At 47.9% G+C, this 16,529-nt stretch overlaps 1 protein-coding gene across 3 annotated transcripts in view; it reads left to right on the forward strand.

The window, feature by feature from the left end:
- The window catches only part of IGSF21 (immunoglobin superfamily member 21), a 421,781-nt gene extending 409,467 nt beyond the window's left edge, over nucleotides 1–12,314 (forward strand). For 2 of the 3 annotated variants that reach the window (XM_075277850.1, XM_075277851.1), the window contains exons 9-10: nucleotides 7,809–7,847; nucleotides 12,064–12,314. In XM_075277850.1, coding sequence (XP_075133951.1) covers nucleotides 7,809–7,847; nucleotides 12,064–12,140 — 116 coding nt within the window. In that variant the 3' untranslated portion in view covers nucleotides 12,141–12,314. The remainder of the gene's footprint in view (nucleotides 1–7,808; nucleotides 7,848–12,063) is intronic. The other variant, XM_075277852.1, reaches the window with a different exon arrangement.
- Nucleotides 12,315–16,529: the final 4,215 nt, after the last annotated feature.

A 16,529-nucleotide genomic window follows, 5' to 3' on the forward strand; every position in this document is an offset into this window, starting at 1 on the left:
TCCTATTACCCAACAGTCTTGTCTTCCTTCCTCCCAAAATTCCGAAGCTTTACAGAACAATAACCCAAACTGTCCCTGCTCCCCAGAGCTGTTCTCCGCTCCTTTCATTGTCCCTCAACCTGCCTCTCCACGTCACGATTCCACGAACCTAACAGAGGAGCATCTGTGTCCAGATGCTCAAACACTAGAGTCTCCTCCATCTCCGTTCGATTTGGTGGTGGATGACCAGCAACCCACCCTCATCGACGATGATGTGACGCAGTTGCCGTCAGGGCATCCAGTTGACTGGCGCATTGTGCGGGAGGAGGAGATGAGACAGGAGTTGGAAGAGGAAGTGGTGGATGATGAGGACACTGACCCGACCTGGACAGGGGGGATGTCAAGCGGGGAAAGTAGTGTGGATGTTGAGGCAGGTGCAGCACCAAAAAGGGTAGCTAGAGGCAGAGGCAGAGGTCAGCAGCTTAGGCGAAGCCAGGCCACACCCGGAATCTCCCAAGATGTTCCAGTTCGTACCCAGCCCCGAAAAACTCCCACCTCGAGGGCACGTTTCTCGAAGGTGTGGAGTTTTTTCAAGGAATGCGCCGAGGACAGATATAGTGTTGTCTGCACAATTTGCCTCTCGAAATTGATTAGGGGCTCTGAGAAGAGCAACCTGTCCACCACTTCAATGCGCCGTCATTTGGAATCCAAGCACTGGAATCAGTGGCAGGCAGCAACGGCAGGACAAAGGCCGCCTGCCGTTCACGCCACTGCCACTGCCTCTGCCTCTGCCTCTGCCACTGCCACTGCTGACTGTGCTGGCGATGCACTCCAGAGGACGAGCCAGGACACCACTTCATCTGCCTCCGCCACTTTGTTGACTTCTACCTCATCCTCCCCTGGTCCTGTCTTATCTCCTTCTCCTGCACCATCAAAGGCACCATCAGGCGTTTCTTTACAACAACCCACCATCTCTCAGACATTGGAGCGGCGGCAGAAATACACTGCTAACCACCCACACGCGCAAGCCTTGAACGCCAACATCGCTAAACTGCTGGCCCAGGAGATGTTGGCGTTCCGGCTTGTTGAAACTCCCGCCTTCCTGGACCTGATGGCAACTGCGGCACCTCGCTATGCCGTCCCTAGCCGTCACTACTTCTCCCGGTGTGCCGTCCCCGCCTTGCACCAGCACGTGTCACTCAACATCAGGCGGGCCCTTAGTTCCGCGCTTTGCACAAAGGTCCACTTGACCACCGACGCGTGGACAAGTGCATGCGGACAGGGACGCTACATTTCACTGACGGCACACTGGGTGAATGTAGTTGAGGCTGGGACTGCTTCCCAAACTGGCCCGGTGTACCTCGTCTCCCCGCCTAACATTCCTGGCAGGGACACGAGAAGAACACCCCCCTCCTCCTCCTCCTCTACCGCCTCCTCCTCCGCCACCGCCTCCTCCTCCGCCACCGCCTCCTCCTCCGCTGTTAGATTGACCCCAGCTACGAGTTGGAAACGTTGCAGCACTGGCGTTGGTAGACGTCAGCAGGCTGTGCTGAAGCTGATCAGCTTGGGGGACAGACAGCACACTGCCTCCGAGGTGAGGGATGCCCTCCTCGATGAGACGGCAATATGGTTTGAGCCGCTGCACCTGGGCCCAGGCATGGTCGTTTGTGATAACGGCCGGAACCTGGTAGCAGCTCTGGAGCTTGCCGGACTCCAACATGTTCCATGCCTGGCCCACGTCTTCAACCTAGTGGTGCAACGTTTCCTAAAGAGCTACCCCAATGTTCCAGAGCTACTGGTGAAAGTGCGGCGCATGTGCGCCCACTTTCGCAAGTCGACAGTAGCCGCTGCTAGCTTAAAATCTCTCCAGCAACGCCTGCATGTGCCACAACACCGGCTTTTGTGCGACGTCCCCACACGCTGGAACTCAACGTTTCAGATGTTGAATAGAGTGGTTGAGCAGCAGAGACCTTTGATGGAATACCAGCTACAAAACCCTAGGGTGCCACAAAGTCAGCTGCCTCAGTTTCACATCCATGAGTGGCCATGGATGAGAGACCTTTGTGACATCCTACGGGTCTTTGAGGAGTCCACAAGGAGGGTGAGCTCTGAGGATGCGATGGTGAGCCTTACAATCCCGCTCTTGTGTGTTCTGAGAGAATCCCTGATTGACATCAGGGATAACTCAGATCACACAGAGGAGTTAGGGATAGCATCCGATCCGTCACAGCTGGAGAGTAGGTCCACACATCTGTCCGCTTCACTGCGTTTAATGGAGGAGGAGGAGGAGGAGGAGGAAGAAGAGTTGTCCGATGATGTGATGGTGATACAGGAGGCTTCCGGGCAACTTCGAATCGTCCCATTGTTGCAGCGCGGATGGGTAGACATGGAGGATGAGGAGGAAATGGAGATTGAACTTTCCGGTGGGGCCAGAGGAGTCATGCCAACTAACACTGTGGCAGACATGGCTGAGTTCATGTTGGGGTGCTTTACAACCGACAAGCGTATTGTCAAAATCATGGAGGACAACCAGTACTGGATCTTTGCTATCCTTGACCCCCGGTATAAAAACAACATCTCGTCTTTTATTCCGGTAGAGGGGAGGGCCAATCGCATCAATGCTTGCCACAGGCAATTGGTGCAGAATATGATGGAGATGTTTCCAGCATGTGACAGTGGCGGCAGGGAGGGCAGTTCCTCCAGTAGGCAACCAAGTTCTCACCGGTCCACACAAACGAGGGGCACACTGTCTAAGGTCTGGGACACCTTGATGGCACCCCCTCGCCAAAGTGCCGCCACGGAGGGTCCTAGTGTCACCAGGCGTGAGAAGTATAGGCGCATGTTGCGGGAATACCTTTCCGACCACAGCCCTGTCCTCTCCGACCCCTCTGCGCCCTACACGTATTGGGTGTCGAAGTTGGACCTGTGGCTTGAACTTGCCCTATATGCCTTGGAGGTGCTGTCCTGTCCTGCCGCCAGCGTCCTATCTGAGAGGGTGTTCAGTGCAGCCGGTGGCATCATCACTGACAAGCGCACCCGTCTGTCAGCTGAGAGTGCCGACCGGCTCACTTTGATAAAAATGAACCACCACTGGATAGAGCCTTCATTTTTGTGCCCACCTGTGTAAAGCACCCCAACATGAAACTCCATGTCTGTACTCAACCTCTCCAATTCCTCCGCATCCTCATACTCATCCACCATAAGCGTTGCACAATTCTGCTAATACTAGGCTCCCTCCAACATGATTTCCCCCAACTCTGCTGGTTAGAGGCTCCCTCCACCCTGATTTCCACCAACTCTGCTGGTTAGAGGCTCCCTCCACCCTGCTTTCCCACAACTCTGCTGGTTAGAGGCTCCTTCCACCATGAATTTGCCCAAACTGGGCTGTTTAGAGGCTCCCTCCACCATGAATTGGTCCAAACTGGGCTGGTTAGAGGCTCCCTCCACCATTAATTGGTCCAAACTGGGCTGGTTAGAGGCTCCCTCCACCATGAATTTGCCCAAACTGGGCTGTTTAGAGGCTCCCTCCACCATGAATTTGCCCAAACTGGGCTGTTTAGAGGCTCCCTCCACCATGAATTGGTCCAAACTGGGTTTTTTAGAGGCTCCCTCCACCATGAATTGGTCCAAACTGGGGTGGTTAGAGGCTCCCTCCACCATTAATTGGTCCAAACTGGGCTGGTTAGAGGCTCCCTCCACCATGAATTGGTCCAAACTGGGCTGGTTAGAGGCTCCCTCCACCATGAATTGGTCCAAACTGGGGTGGTTAGAGGCTCCCTCCACCATTAATTGGTCCAAACTGGGCTGGTTAGAGGCTCCCTCCACCATTAATTGGTCCAAACTGGGCTGGTTAGAGGCTCCCTCCACCATGAATTTGCCCAAACTGGGCTGTTTAGAGGCTCCCTCCACCATTAATTGGTCCAAACTGGGCTGGTTAGAGGCTCCCTCCACAATTAATTGGTCCAAACTGGGCTAATTAGAGGCTCCCTCCACCATGAATTGGTCCAAACTGGGTTTTTTAGAGGCTCCCTCCACCATGAATTTGCCCAAACTGGGCTGTTTAGAGGCTCCCTCCACCATGAATTGGTCCAAACTGGGCTGGTTAGAGGCTCCCTCCACCATGAATTTCCCAAAACTTGGCTGTTTAGAGGCTCCCTCCACCATTAATTGGTCCAAACTGGGCTGGTTAGAGGCTCCCTCCACCATGAATTGGTCCAAACTGGGGTTTTTAGAGGCTCCCTCCACCATGAATTGGTCCAAACTTGGCTGTTTAGAGGCTCCCTCCACCATGAATTGGTCCAAACTGGGGTGGTTAGAGGCTCCCTCCACCATTAATTGGTCCAAACTGGGCTGGTTAGAGGCTCCCTCCACCATTAATTGGTCCAAACTGGGCTGGTTAGAGGCTCCCTCCACCATGAATTTGCCCAAACTGGGCTGTTTAGAGGCTCCCTCCACCATGAATTTGCCCAAACTGGGCTGGTTAGAGGCTCCCTCCACCATGAATTGGTCCAAACGGGTTTTTAGAGGCTCCCTTCACCATGAATTGGTCCAAACTTGGCTGTTTAGAGGCTCCCTCCACCATGAATTGGTCCAAACTGGGGTGGTTAGAGGCTCCCTCCACCATTAATTGGTCCAAACTGGGCTGGTTAGAGGCTCCCTCCACCATTAATTGGTCCAAACTGGGCTGGTTAGAGGCTCCCTCCACCATGAATTGGTCCAAACTGGGGTTTTTAGAGGCTCCCTCCACCATGAATTGGTCCAAACTTGGCTGTTTAGAGGCTCCCTCCACCATTAATTGGTCCAAACTGGGCTGGTTAGAGGCTCCCTCCACCATGAATTGGTCCAAACTGGGTTTTTTAGAGGCTCCCTCCACCATGAATTTGCCCAAACTGGGCTGTTTAGAGGCTCCCTCCACCATGAATTGGTCCAAACTGGGTTTTTTAGAGGCTCCCTCCACCATGAATTGGTCCAAACTGGGCTGGTTAGAGGCTCCCTCCACCATGAATTGGTCCAAACTGGGGTGGTTAGAGGCTCCCTCCACCATTAATTGGTCCAAACTGGGCTGGTTAGAGGCTCCCTCCACCATGAATTTGCCCAAACTGGGCTGTTTAGAGGCTCCCTCCACCATTAATTGGTCCAAACTGGGCTGGTTAGAGGCTCCCTCCACAATTAATTGGTCCAAACTGGGCTAATTAGAGGCTCCCTCCACCATGAATTGGTCCAAACTGGGTTTTTTAGAGGCTCCCTCCACCATGAATTTGCCCAAACTGGGCTGTTTAGAGGCTCCCTCCACCATGAATTGGTCCAAACTGGGCTGGTTAGAGGCTCCCTCCACCATGAATTTCCCAAAACTTGGCTGTTTAGAGGCTCCCTCCACCATTAATTGGTCCAAACTGGGCTGGTTAGAGGCTCCCTCCACCATGAATTGGTCCAAACTGGGCTGGTTAGAGGCTCCCTCCACCATTAATTGGTCCAAACTGGGCTGGTTAGAGGCTCCCTCCACCATGAATTTGCCCAAACTGGGCTGGTTAGAGGCTCCCTCCACCATGAATTGGTCCAAACTGGGTTTTTTAGAGGCTCCCTCCACCATGAATTTGCCCAAACTGGGCTGGTTAGAGGCTCCCTCCACCATGAATTGGTCCAAACTGGGCTGGTTAGAGGCTCCCTCCACCATGAATTTGCCCAAACTGGGCTGTTTAGAGGCTCCCTCCACCATTAATTGGTCCAAACTGGGCTGGTTAGAGGCTCCCTCCACCATGAATTTGCCCAAACTGGGCTGTTTAGAGGCTCCCTCCACCATGAATTGGTCCAAACTGGGTTTTTTAGAGGCTCCCTCCACCATGAATTGGTCCAAACTGGGCTGGTTAGAGGCTCCCTCCACCATGAATTTCCCAAAACTTGGCTGTTTAGAGGCTCCCTCCACCATGAATTGGTCCAAACTGGGCTGGTTAGAGGCTCCCTCCACCATGAATTTCCCAAAACTTGGCTGTTTAGAGGCTCCCTCCACCATGAATTGGTCCAAACTGGGCTGGTTAGAGGCTCCCTCCACCATTAATTGGTCCAAACTGGGCTGGTTAGAGGCTCCCTCCACCATGAATTGGTCCAAACTGGGTTTTTTAGAGGCTCCCTCCACCATGAATTTGCCCAAACTGGGCTGTTTAGAGGCTCCCTCCACCATGAATTGGTTCAAACTGGGCTGGTTAGAGGCTCCCTCCACCATTAATTGGTCCAAACTGGGCTGGTTAGAGGCTCCCTCCACCATTAATTGGTCCAAACTGGGCTGGTTAGAGGCTCCCTCCACCATGAATTTGCCCAAACTGGGCTGGTTAGAGGCTCCCTCCACCATGAATTGGTCCAAACTGGGTTTTTTAGAGGCTCCCTCCACCATGAATTTGCCCAAACTGGGCTGGTTAGAGGCTCCCTCCACCATGAATTGGTCCAAACTGGGGTTTTTAGAGGCTCCCTCCACCATGAATTTGCCCAAACTGGGGTGTTTAGAGGCTCCCTCCACCATGAATTTGCCCAAACTCTGCTGGTTAGAGGCTCAATCCACCCTGATTTTCAAAACAAATGTTGGTGCCAACCTCAACTTACTACAAGGGCCAAATTCACTGCTGGTGACAAGCTCTCCTCACTGCAAGTGCTAAATACACATGTTTCAAGGTGTTTTCCTACTGTCAGAGAGGTGGTATTGAGTGTGTAAAGTGTGTAGTTGTTAGGCTGTGATGTTGGGGTAATAGAGGGTCTTTGGTGTGTTAGATGCCCCCAGACATGCTTCCCCTGCTGTCCCAGTGTCATTCCAGAGGTGTTGGCATCATTTCCTGGGGTGTCATAGTGGACTTGGTGACCCTCCAGACACGGATTTGGGTTTCCCCCTTAACGAGTATCTGTTCCCCATAGACTATAATGGGGTTCGAAACCCGTTCGAACACACGAACATTGAGCGGCTGTTCGAATCGAATTTCGAACCTCGAACATTTTAGTGTTCGCTCATCTCTAACCAGGACGAATAGTGTCAGATGCAACCACATAGTCTGAACCTAGACAAATATGATACCTGTACCTGGAAACAGACTCAGGAGTCGAATCCACCAACACTGATAGACAAAGTACAATCAATGAATGAGTCTATTAGAGAGTGCGGTACTGGAGCACAGTTTGGGGTATGGTGGACACTGCAAACCCTGGCAGAAACAAACACATGAGAGAAAAGTCAGCCAAGACTTCAGTGGCCAACTTACTGATGTGTATGGGGACCCCCAGACCCTCTCCCAAGAGATGTCAGTGGATGGATCAGGAAATAAGCCATTGTAGGTGTCTGGCTGCTGCTATCTTGTCTCTATTGAAAGTACATGCACACTCGGCCAAACTGAGCATGCACGCACGTGAGGGAGTCAAGAGGAATAACTGTAGTGGAATGAGCATAATGATTTTGAAGCGGAAGGGCCATCTAAAGAATTCGGTCACCTGCCATCCAAATACTGTATCAGGTCCCATTACAGGGAGGGCAGTCTTGGGCCCTGTAGAGAGGGGCCCCTGGTTATCATTCGGTAACAGATGAGAGACAAGCTAGTATATAGGGTTGCATCATCTTCATGTTGTACAAGGGGTGAAGATTCAGTCAATACCTCCTAACAATGAAGGGGGTGACGTGAACCAGCATTGGTCAGGGGCCTTGTATAAATAGCCATCACACCCCCAGGGCCATGTGTTTATAAGAAGCTATGTTGTATAGACAGTGCAGCAGAATGCGGCGGGGTGATACATTGTATTCGTGGAGGGCACAGTCCATCTGTAACCATCTCTAACAAATGTCTGTTTCCTCACAGAAAATCCCAATATTCCGAGGGGAACAGAGGATTCAAATGGTGAGTTAAGACCTAAAGCAGAAAGTCTACCAGCAACGAGACTAAAATAGATCTCCGCCGCTTCTGTACTGGAGCTTTGGTTTTTTTCCCAGAAATAAATTAACGACTGTCTCCATTAGCAACAGGAGCAAAAATAGACGGCGGCTCCTAAAGATAAATCGCTTAGAAGATAAGAACCCGAGTAAAGTAGTGAATGCGGGACGGAGGAGATGATATCAAAAGGCGGCAGCGCACTTAATATCCACAATTTATGTCCTAGAGTCCGGTGTGAGGGCCGACACTGATATCACAAGATAGGAAGGGAAATACACAGCAGCAACGCACATGTAACACCCAGCAGGACAAACATCTAAGAGCTCCTCATTACTAACATAAAGACGCATTCCGATTTTAGACATTTGGCTCCTGGTCTCCACCTGGCTGCGCTCTCTCTATTCACTTCTAAGGAGTTATAGACATAGCTGAGCATGCCATAGTAATGAATGGAGAAGGTCATGGACATGTCAGGGCGCCAGGTGGGTCAGACAGCTCCTGCGTGGATTCCAGGGTGTTTAGTTCACAGTCTTATATGCAGATACATTGTTGCAAACTATCTCTGCAAAGTTTACAATAGTGAGGTGGTATGTGCACCTATGGAGGGGTGCAGGGGTAGAATTCTTGCGCCAGCTCTTTCCCTTCCCCTGTGTTACCCCAGACATTGTTCTCCTTTCCCGTCCACATAGAACCAGTCCCAGGTCTCCTGTGCACCCAGTGCTCTCCTTCCTTCATACTAACACCTGACCCTGCTCCTCCCTGTGTCTCACTCACTGGTGGTGGCATGCTGCATGATATTATTACAGGTTATTATAGATGATATAGGGTCAGGGCTCGGTGATAGCATGCACTTAGGTACGGTATGTATGACTTGCACAAGATTACAGTTGCATGATGTCTTGCACCTTGTAGTAGAAGAAGAAGACTGTGATGGTGTCCATATGCGTAATCTGAACCCTATAGATTCCTGTGCAAAATATGTAACGGTGTCCCCATTTAGCATGTGCTATGTATAACACTGGTGCCTTGTTATACCATGGAGGGGGTTTTAGGCCCCCGGAGGCTCCAAGACCTGGATCCGAATCACTAGAGCATGGCTGTTGTGCATTCTGCCTCTAGTGGTGGGTTATTTAACATGCACTGTATATTATATGGTGGCCTTAAAGGGCTTCTCCGTGGCCTTAGAAATGAGGATTATTGTGAGCTGGATGTTCTGGCTCATGGGGGCCACAGTTATATGGGATATACAAGTGGCCCCCCAGAACTGGGACTCTTCTGGTGTTACAATGTGACCCCATCTGCCTTCTCTTCAATAAACTTTATTTCTACTTTCCCGGAGTTGCATTCACATCCTTACTCCTGCTGATCACTCCAGCAATTTTCTTCTTAATTCTGCTTCTGAGAAACTTTAGGAAAATTACAGCGATTAAAATCTTCATGACAGAAAGATAATTTGTGAGGACTTCGCTACGTCAATTATATGCTGGAGGCGTACAGGATGAATGGATTGTTCTCCGCTAGATCCTGCCTGCACACCTGGCCTTAGAAAAGAAGATTCTCATGTACATTCATGATGGCGATGAAAGGCTGACATCAGCACAAACCCCCCCACCACTGACCATGAGTTCTCCGAGAGACCCCCTATAACTAGGCAGTGTATGGATAGGATGAAATTGTAGCAAATGCTGGATAAGTAGCATTACCTATAGAAACTGTAACAATCCTTCAGCTGTGATACACAGGCTGGATACTATAGAGCCTGCATAGATCAGGGCAGTACTAAAAAATGGTGGATTATGTAGATAATCTCTTTTCCCTTAGTCATAACAGCAGCACAATGTGGGGTATTCCTGCCCCGTGTGCTGGTAGGACAGGTGGAATTTTTAATCAGCAATTAATTAATACGACTAGGCCATATAAGAGGGGACAGAGACTTCCCCCCGCGTGTTAATACAAGAGTAAAAAGTATAATAGGGATGGATGCCTTGTGCTGCTGTTAGGACTAAGGGAAAACAGATTATCTACATAATCTACCATTCCCTGTCGCCATACCAGCAGCACAATGTGGGGAGATGTCAAGTAATCCCCGAAAAGATCTCGTACGTTCCAGGTAAATGCGCAGACATCTACCCAGGTCAAGGGAATGCAGTCTTATCTCCTCAGGAGAGGAGGGAGAAGGAAGGAGCACCGGCAAAGAAATAATTTGATTAAAATTTGGTAGAGAAGGCACCTTAGGCCTAAAGAGCGGCAGAAAACGCAGCAGCACCCTATCTTCAAAGAAAGAGGTGTAAGGCTCTTCAGATGACCCCCACCATTTTGGCCGAGGTGATGGCCAGAAGAAAGGTCGTTTTATGAGTCAAGAACCTTAGATCCACTTCTAAAGGCTCGAATGGGGAGTCGCAGAGCCCTGAAAGGACCGTCCCAAGGTCCCACTGCTGAACTGGAGCTGAAACAGCAGGTCTAATCCTCGTAGCACCCTTTAGAAAGCTACTTACCAAGAGATATTCCCGGTCAAGGAGGACACAAAGTCCTCCCCACCTGTCCCACCAACACAGGACTGAAAAAAATACACGGGGAGTCGCCTCTGTGCCCTCTTATAGGGCCTAGTCATCCATATTAATTAATTGCTGATTACAAATCCCGCTTGTTCTACCAGCACACAGGGGCAGAAATACCCCAGATTGTGCTGCTGTTATGACGACAAGGAATGGACAGTCTCTGTTTTTGTGGCCCAGAATAGTCCATATTACTGTTCGGACCGAGATTTCTTATTGAAATCGGACATAACTTTTTAGGCTATGCCCCCATGTTTCAGAAAAAGCTTTTTTTTAGGTTGAAGCCCCACGTTGCAGCAGATTTTACAGCAGTTTTTTGAGCCAAAGCCAGGTGTGGATTGAGTAGAAGGAAGCAGTATAAGAACTTCCTTTATGTTTCCGTTCCTTTTGTAGCTATTCCTGTGTTTGGTTCCAAAAAATGTAGCAAAATCGGTGGAAAAAAATAGCTTTTCATCAAAGGAGCCTTAAAGATTTCTTTGGCCATCAGGACATGTCATAGATATCATAGCTGCGGGTCTTACCTCTGGTACTTTAACCTTTCCTGAGAACAGGGTTGGCGACCTTCATCCTGCCGCCATTTGGATGGGGACATGGCTTTGTAAATGCAGCTCTTTCCATGGATTTCTATTGGACTTCCAAAAACTGGATGTTTTTTAGAGTCTCTCTGCTTGTAACAGCACCCCTGGTATTCAAAACGCATTGGTCTGTGACCGGCATTCTTGTGAGACTCTATTAGTTGTGCACACTTAGTAGAATACAGTACAGCTTCTGCTGGGTCCTCAGTATAAGGAGCAGAGATAACACCTAAAGAGGACCTTTCATGGTCCGGGGCACAGGCAGTTCTATATACTGCTGGAAAGCCGACAGTGCACTGAATTCAGCACACTGTCGGCTTTCCCGATCCGTGCCCCGGGTAAAGAGCTTTCGGTCCCGGTACTGTAGCGCTTTACAGTCAGACGGGCGTTCCTGACAGTCAGTCAGAAACGTCCTTCTTCACAGTAGCACCTATCGCGCTGTACATTGTGAGCGGGGAGGAACACCCCCTCCCCTCCTGATAATACTCGTCTATGGACAAGTACTGTGAGTAGAGGGGGGGGCATGGCCATTTTGACACCCAAAATAAAGTGTTTTGTGCATTTATTCCAAAGTCATTATTTACCGTAGTTTTGGTGGTTTTAGGAAGGAGTGAGGGACATCCCATATCCAAAAGTCATGTAAGGAAACTTTCTTCCGATTTAACGAATGTACTGTAAACTGTATAAATGTTCCCTGGATTACCTCGCCCTGCTGATGGTTCTGTTACAATATATCAGATGAATCAATCCATGGACTTCAGGCTGATACATCTTACATTGTAACACAACCAAAGTCACATCACAAGGATTAGATTAGTAAGAAGTTCAGTCTTTGGATGTGTGACACTGTGACACGCTGCACAATCCGCAGCCATATTGTCTATTAGTTGTGATGTAATAGTGCGTCATTGCTGCCATATGACACCATGTAGCTGTAGTCTAATGCAGGGAATGGTTGTCACTTCGCTCCTCCTTTACCTTTGCACCAGTTTTTCTTCCCTTGGTTCCATTATTTCACCCTGAGCTCTAACATTTGCCTTCTTGTTCCCGCAGGTTCTGTCTCCATGTACAGCCACCCAAGATTAATTTTGGTGCTCATACTTTTGACAGTGATATTGGAACTCACGTGAGAATAGGAAGGTCACCTAACCCCTCCCCCACCCCCCCTATAAGGACTCCACAAAGCATCAATCACACTGACGTCAATCAGTTTTATTTTCTATACTAGCTCCCGTCTTGTTGGTTTCTGTCTGTGTTTTAGCTTCCTTGAGCTGATAAATTAAAAAAAAAAAAAAGTAAAAAAATTAAAAAAACAAAAAACAAACAAAAACCACAAAAACACGAAATCTTTCCTTCTCGATGTTGAACTGTTATTCTTTATGGTGGCGGTCAGACCGTCCGGACGTGTGACTTCGTAGAGAAGCGCAGAATATTTACATTGGATTTGAAGCGATGGGAAGCAGCGATTTGGCTGAAGTTCGGTTTTAGCTCAACCTCGGAAACAAAGATGGCGGCCACTGGATTAAATAATGAACTCGGTGATTGGACGCTCTCACATCAATGACACCTGCCTAATAATGGACACAAACCGGGCCTGTGACAAGAATTTAGTAATAATGAAAAATAAAAAATCTATAAAATAAAAAGATAATTTTGGGTGATGAATAAAATCAGGATGTTCTGTATCCTCTTGTCATTCATCCTCTCCAGGTAGGATACTTGTCCTCAAGGTTACTGGACTTATATAAGATTGGTCCAGGCTTACAATCGGGTTTTATACTCCTAGTGCTGATTCACAAAGCTACAAATCCCCCCAAAGTACAAACTTCTGCCTAACTGCAGTGACCACTAGGGGGAGTTTGCTGTATACAATGTTATTATGTAGTTCAGTATCCTAATGTGTGTCGTTTACTTCTCTGCTCCCCCTAGTGGTGGCTACAGGTAGCCAGAATTTCATCCTGTTGCTTTGTCTCTGCAGGGGATTTGGAGCTTGGTTTTATAGATCTTCATACTTTGAGAAATGGATTCTTAAAATGAAGGGGTGTAAATGTGGAAATTCACATGAAAGGGCCAATGTCCAACCTTCTGAAGATCTGCAGCATCGTAATAAACATTGAGTTTGCTCACCATATTGGTGTGAATGAACATGTTCCTGGTTACAGAGGCTGAAAACCCAGGCAGACCTAGTCTGGATATTTGGTACAATGTATCAGGGTAGTTAGAAGCCTGGTGACCAGGACTAGAGGTTCCTGTGTGTTGCTTACATAGATACACATTTGTAACAAACCTATTTGCTGGATTATGAGGTTCACATCTGTGTTCATATGGGGATCCCCCGAATGGAAACCTATATGCATTAAAATGTGGTTAGCTAAGAAACCACATGGACCCCATAGATTATAATGGGGTACGTGTAGTTTCCGCTCGGTGTCTGCATGCAAGCAGCACTTTTCTCTCCACATGATTCATGCGGAAACTACGGACCCCATGATAGTCTATGGGGTCTTTGGTTTCCCAGGTAACCGCTTTTTAATGCGTATAGGTTTCCATTCAGGGGACCCCAGGTGCACACCCTGAATGGAAAACCGAACACAGATGTGAACCTCATAATCCAGGAAATAGGTTTGTTACAAATGTGTAGTATTAGGTAGCCCCCTACCTCCTTATCATCACTCTATCTGTTTAATTCTATCTCTATAGTTTCCATATCCATCTTTAGCCTCACACAGAAGTCTATGGAGAGGGGAGGGTGAGGAGGAGGCTGTTATCTGATTTATTGCCTCATGCTATGCAGTACTAGAGTCATATCTCAAAGACAGAGCAGTGTCAGAAGAGCTCCTTCACCCACTCCTTAGCAGCTATTTCCAGCACCTCCTCCCCCCTCCCCTCTCCATAGAATTCTGAAGAAACTGATAAATGGATAAGGAAACAGATTTCTTTAATAAGATGTATTACAAAGTTTCTTATATTCACTTATACTATTCATTTATGGAAAGTTGTTTTATAACTGGAGGTACGCTATAACCTTACTACATATCAAGCTGTCTGGATTAAGGGATTAACTTCATGTATATACTTTGTACTGCACACTATGATATACAGTTGCACCTGATCTATAATCTACATCACACAATGCACCTTATTAGAGAACATTCTGGAACACTAAGGTCATGGAGCCTGAGCGCTAACAAGTAATCTGCAGAACTGTCGATGCAGCTTAGAATGTGATTGGTGTATATCCTGATACATAAAGGTAAGGAGAAGCAAATGAATTCAGTATCATATGTAAAAGTAACCCCTCACATGAAGATCAGAGGTGGATACGGAGATTGTATAGAGTACAACACCTACGTGTATAGCAGGATACAGCCTAGCTTGTTCCCAACTGTTACAGCAGCTTTCAGCCATTTGCAGCATAGGCTGTAAAGCGTCTGCTGTGATCACAGAGTAACAATGCGGCTCTGGTGTATCTTTAATCTAAAGAAACCTTTATTTTCCTCCTCGTGTAACATTTGTTGTGTCAACGCTGCGGTTGCGATCGGTGGAAACGCTGATTTATCAGACAACGCGGAGCCTGGAGGGACTGGGGAGGTGACATATTGTGTGTTATCATCTCAGTCGTTACGTCTGCTATTTATGGAAGCCGCCTCCTCGTGTAACAATGTAACGAGGCAGACATGTTAGTATTCACGCTATGGCTCCGGGTTCCTCCAGAATGTATAATGTATCGTATCAGGTACCTGTGTACAGGCCTCGGGGAACCGCATCATTTTCTGGTGTCAACTAGAGGTCAGATCCACAGAACTCATTTTAACAAGCAAACAGACTTTATTTTGCAGCAGCATCATTTATTCATGGCGAGCCGTGCGGCTCCTTGTGTTTAACACGCAGCCCAGATTGTGGATGAATATTTATCTTTTTCCTGTACCGACATCTGCACTTTTTTGTTCAAGGAAAATTTGTTCTCGTAACGTGCAAGAAACTGAAGACGTCTCCAAGGAAAGCTTAGGGGGAACATCTCCTCACGGCTTTGCTTCCAGCGAACAAGCCCAGAATATGAGGCTGGAAAGAGTCATGTGACACGTCTACCCAACCAGCGAGTCCTGTCCTCTGCTATCCATACTGCTGCAGATGGTGGATTCTCATCACCCAGGAGCTACGAAAGGTGCTGGCGCCATGGGCTGACCCGTAACTGGTTGGCGGTTTTATGAATAGGACTGGTGACCTCTTACAGGGTCGTGTGAAATAATCGCTTTTTCTCCATCCCATAGACATAAATGAAGCAATGTGAGCAGATCAAAAGACCAATGCAGCAATGACATGTAAGGGGTTATCTGGATTAATCACACCCCCTATTATGGAATCCTGAGCTAAAGTACACCTCCCGTCATAAAACATCTTGAAACTTTGTAATATGTCGTACTAAAGAAATCTGTTTCCTTCTCCACTTATCAGGTTGAGTATTTCTTACACAGAAGTCTATGGAAAGGGGAGGAGGAGGCTGCTGAGAAAGATACAATCTGCTACACTGTGTGGGAGCTCTTCTGATACTGCTACATTGTAAGATAAGGCTCTGCTATTGCAGATAATGAGACAATAAAGCAATCAACTAACCAGCATAAGCCTCTTCCTCCTCTCCATAGACTTCTATGCACAAGCTGAGTATGGAGACAGATTCTGTATAAATAAACAGTCTGAGTGAGGATGAGGAGGTGAGCGGCCTAATAAGTGGAGATACATTAGAAAACTTGTTATATTCACTGTACTATTCTGTTATTGGATAGATCTCTAGAACAGTCAATGTAATGGCTAGCTTACAGTAAGATCCCTGCAGAAAGAGTTAATGCTGTATACCTGTTTCCAGTTATTTACTGTATAGGCTGGAGCATTGTCCTGGCTCACAGTAGGGATCATGAAGATAAGTGTAGAGAGGACTGTGCAGCTAGTAGGACCTGTATGGCTGCACAGTTCTTTCTATGATCGGGTAAAGCAGTACCAGAGGGCTCTTCACAGTTATTAAAGGGAGTCTATCCGGTCCAAAATACCTCCTAAACCAAAACTAGTGTTAGGAAGGGACCTTTAATACAAGCAGAAATATACAGATGGATAATACGATGCAGAGATAATGATCTTTTTATGGCTAATCCAGTCTTTCCCCAGCGCACTTGCAGACTGATCTGCATAGTTATAACAATAATATCTCTGCATTGCTTGCTCAGTTTGTTGCCGCTCAGGTAGGTTTCTGCTCTTATTAAACACTATTATTGGGTTCGGAGCGGATACAGGGAGATCTCAGGAATTTTGCAGAATTTGTCTAGATGCGGACAGCTTCTGAGCTACCTGGCTGTGCAACTTGGGGGAAACATTGGAACCAGAGGAAAGTAGCTGAAAAGAATATTCTCACATTCGGTGACCTGGTGAGCCCATGTTTTATGGATTCTATAGAAATGCCTAAGGAACCATGGTAAAAAGTGTTTTGCTACCTCTAGTTAGAAAAGAGTCTTCATGTAGTGTAATGT

The sequence above is a fragment of the Leptodactylus fuscus genome, chromosome 6, assembly GCF_031893055.1.
Source record: "Leptodactylus fuscus isolate aLepFus1 chromosome 6, aLepFus1.hap2, whole genome shotgun sequence".
NCBI lineage: Eukaryota > Metazoa > Chordata > Amphibia > Anura > Leptodactylidae > Leptodactylus > Leptodactylus fuscus.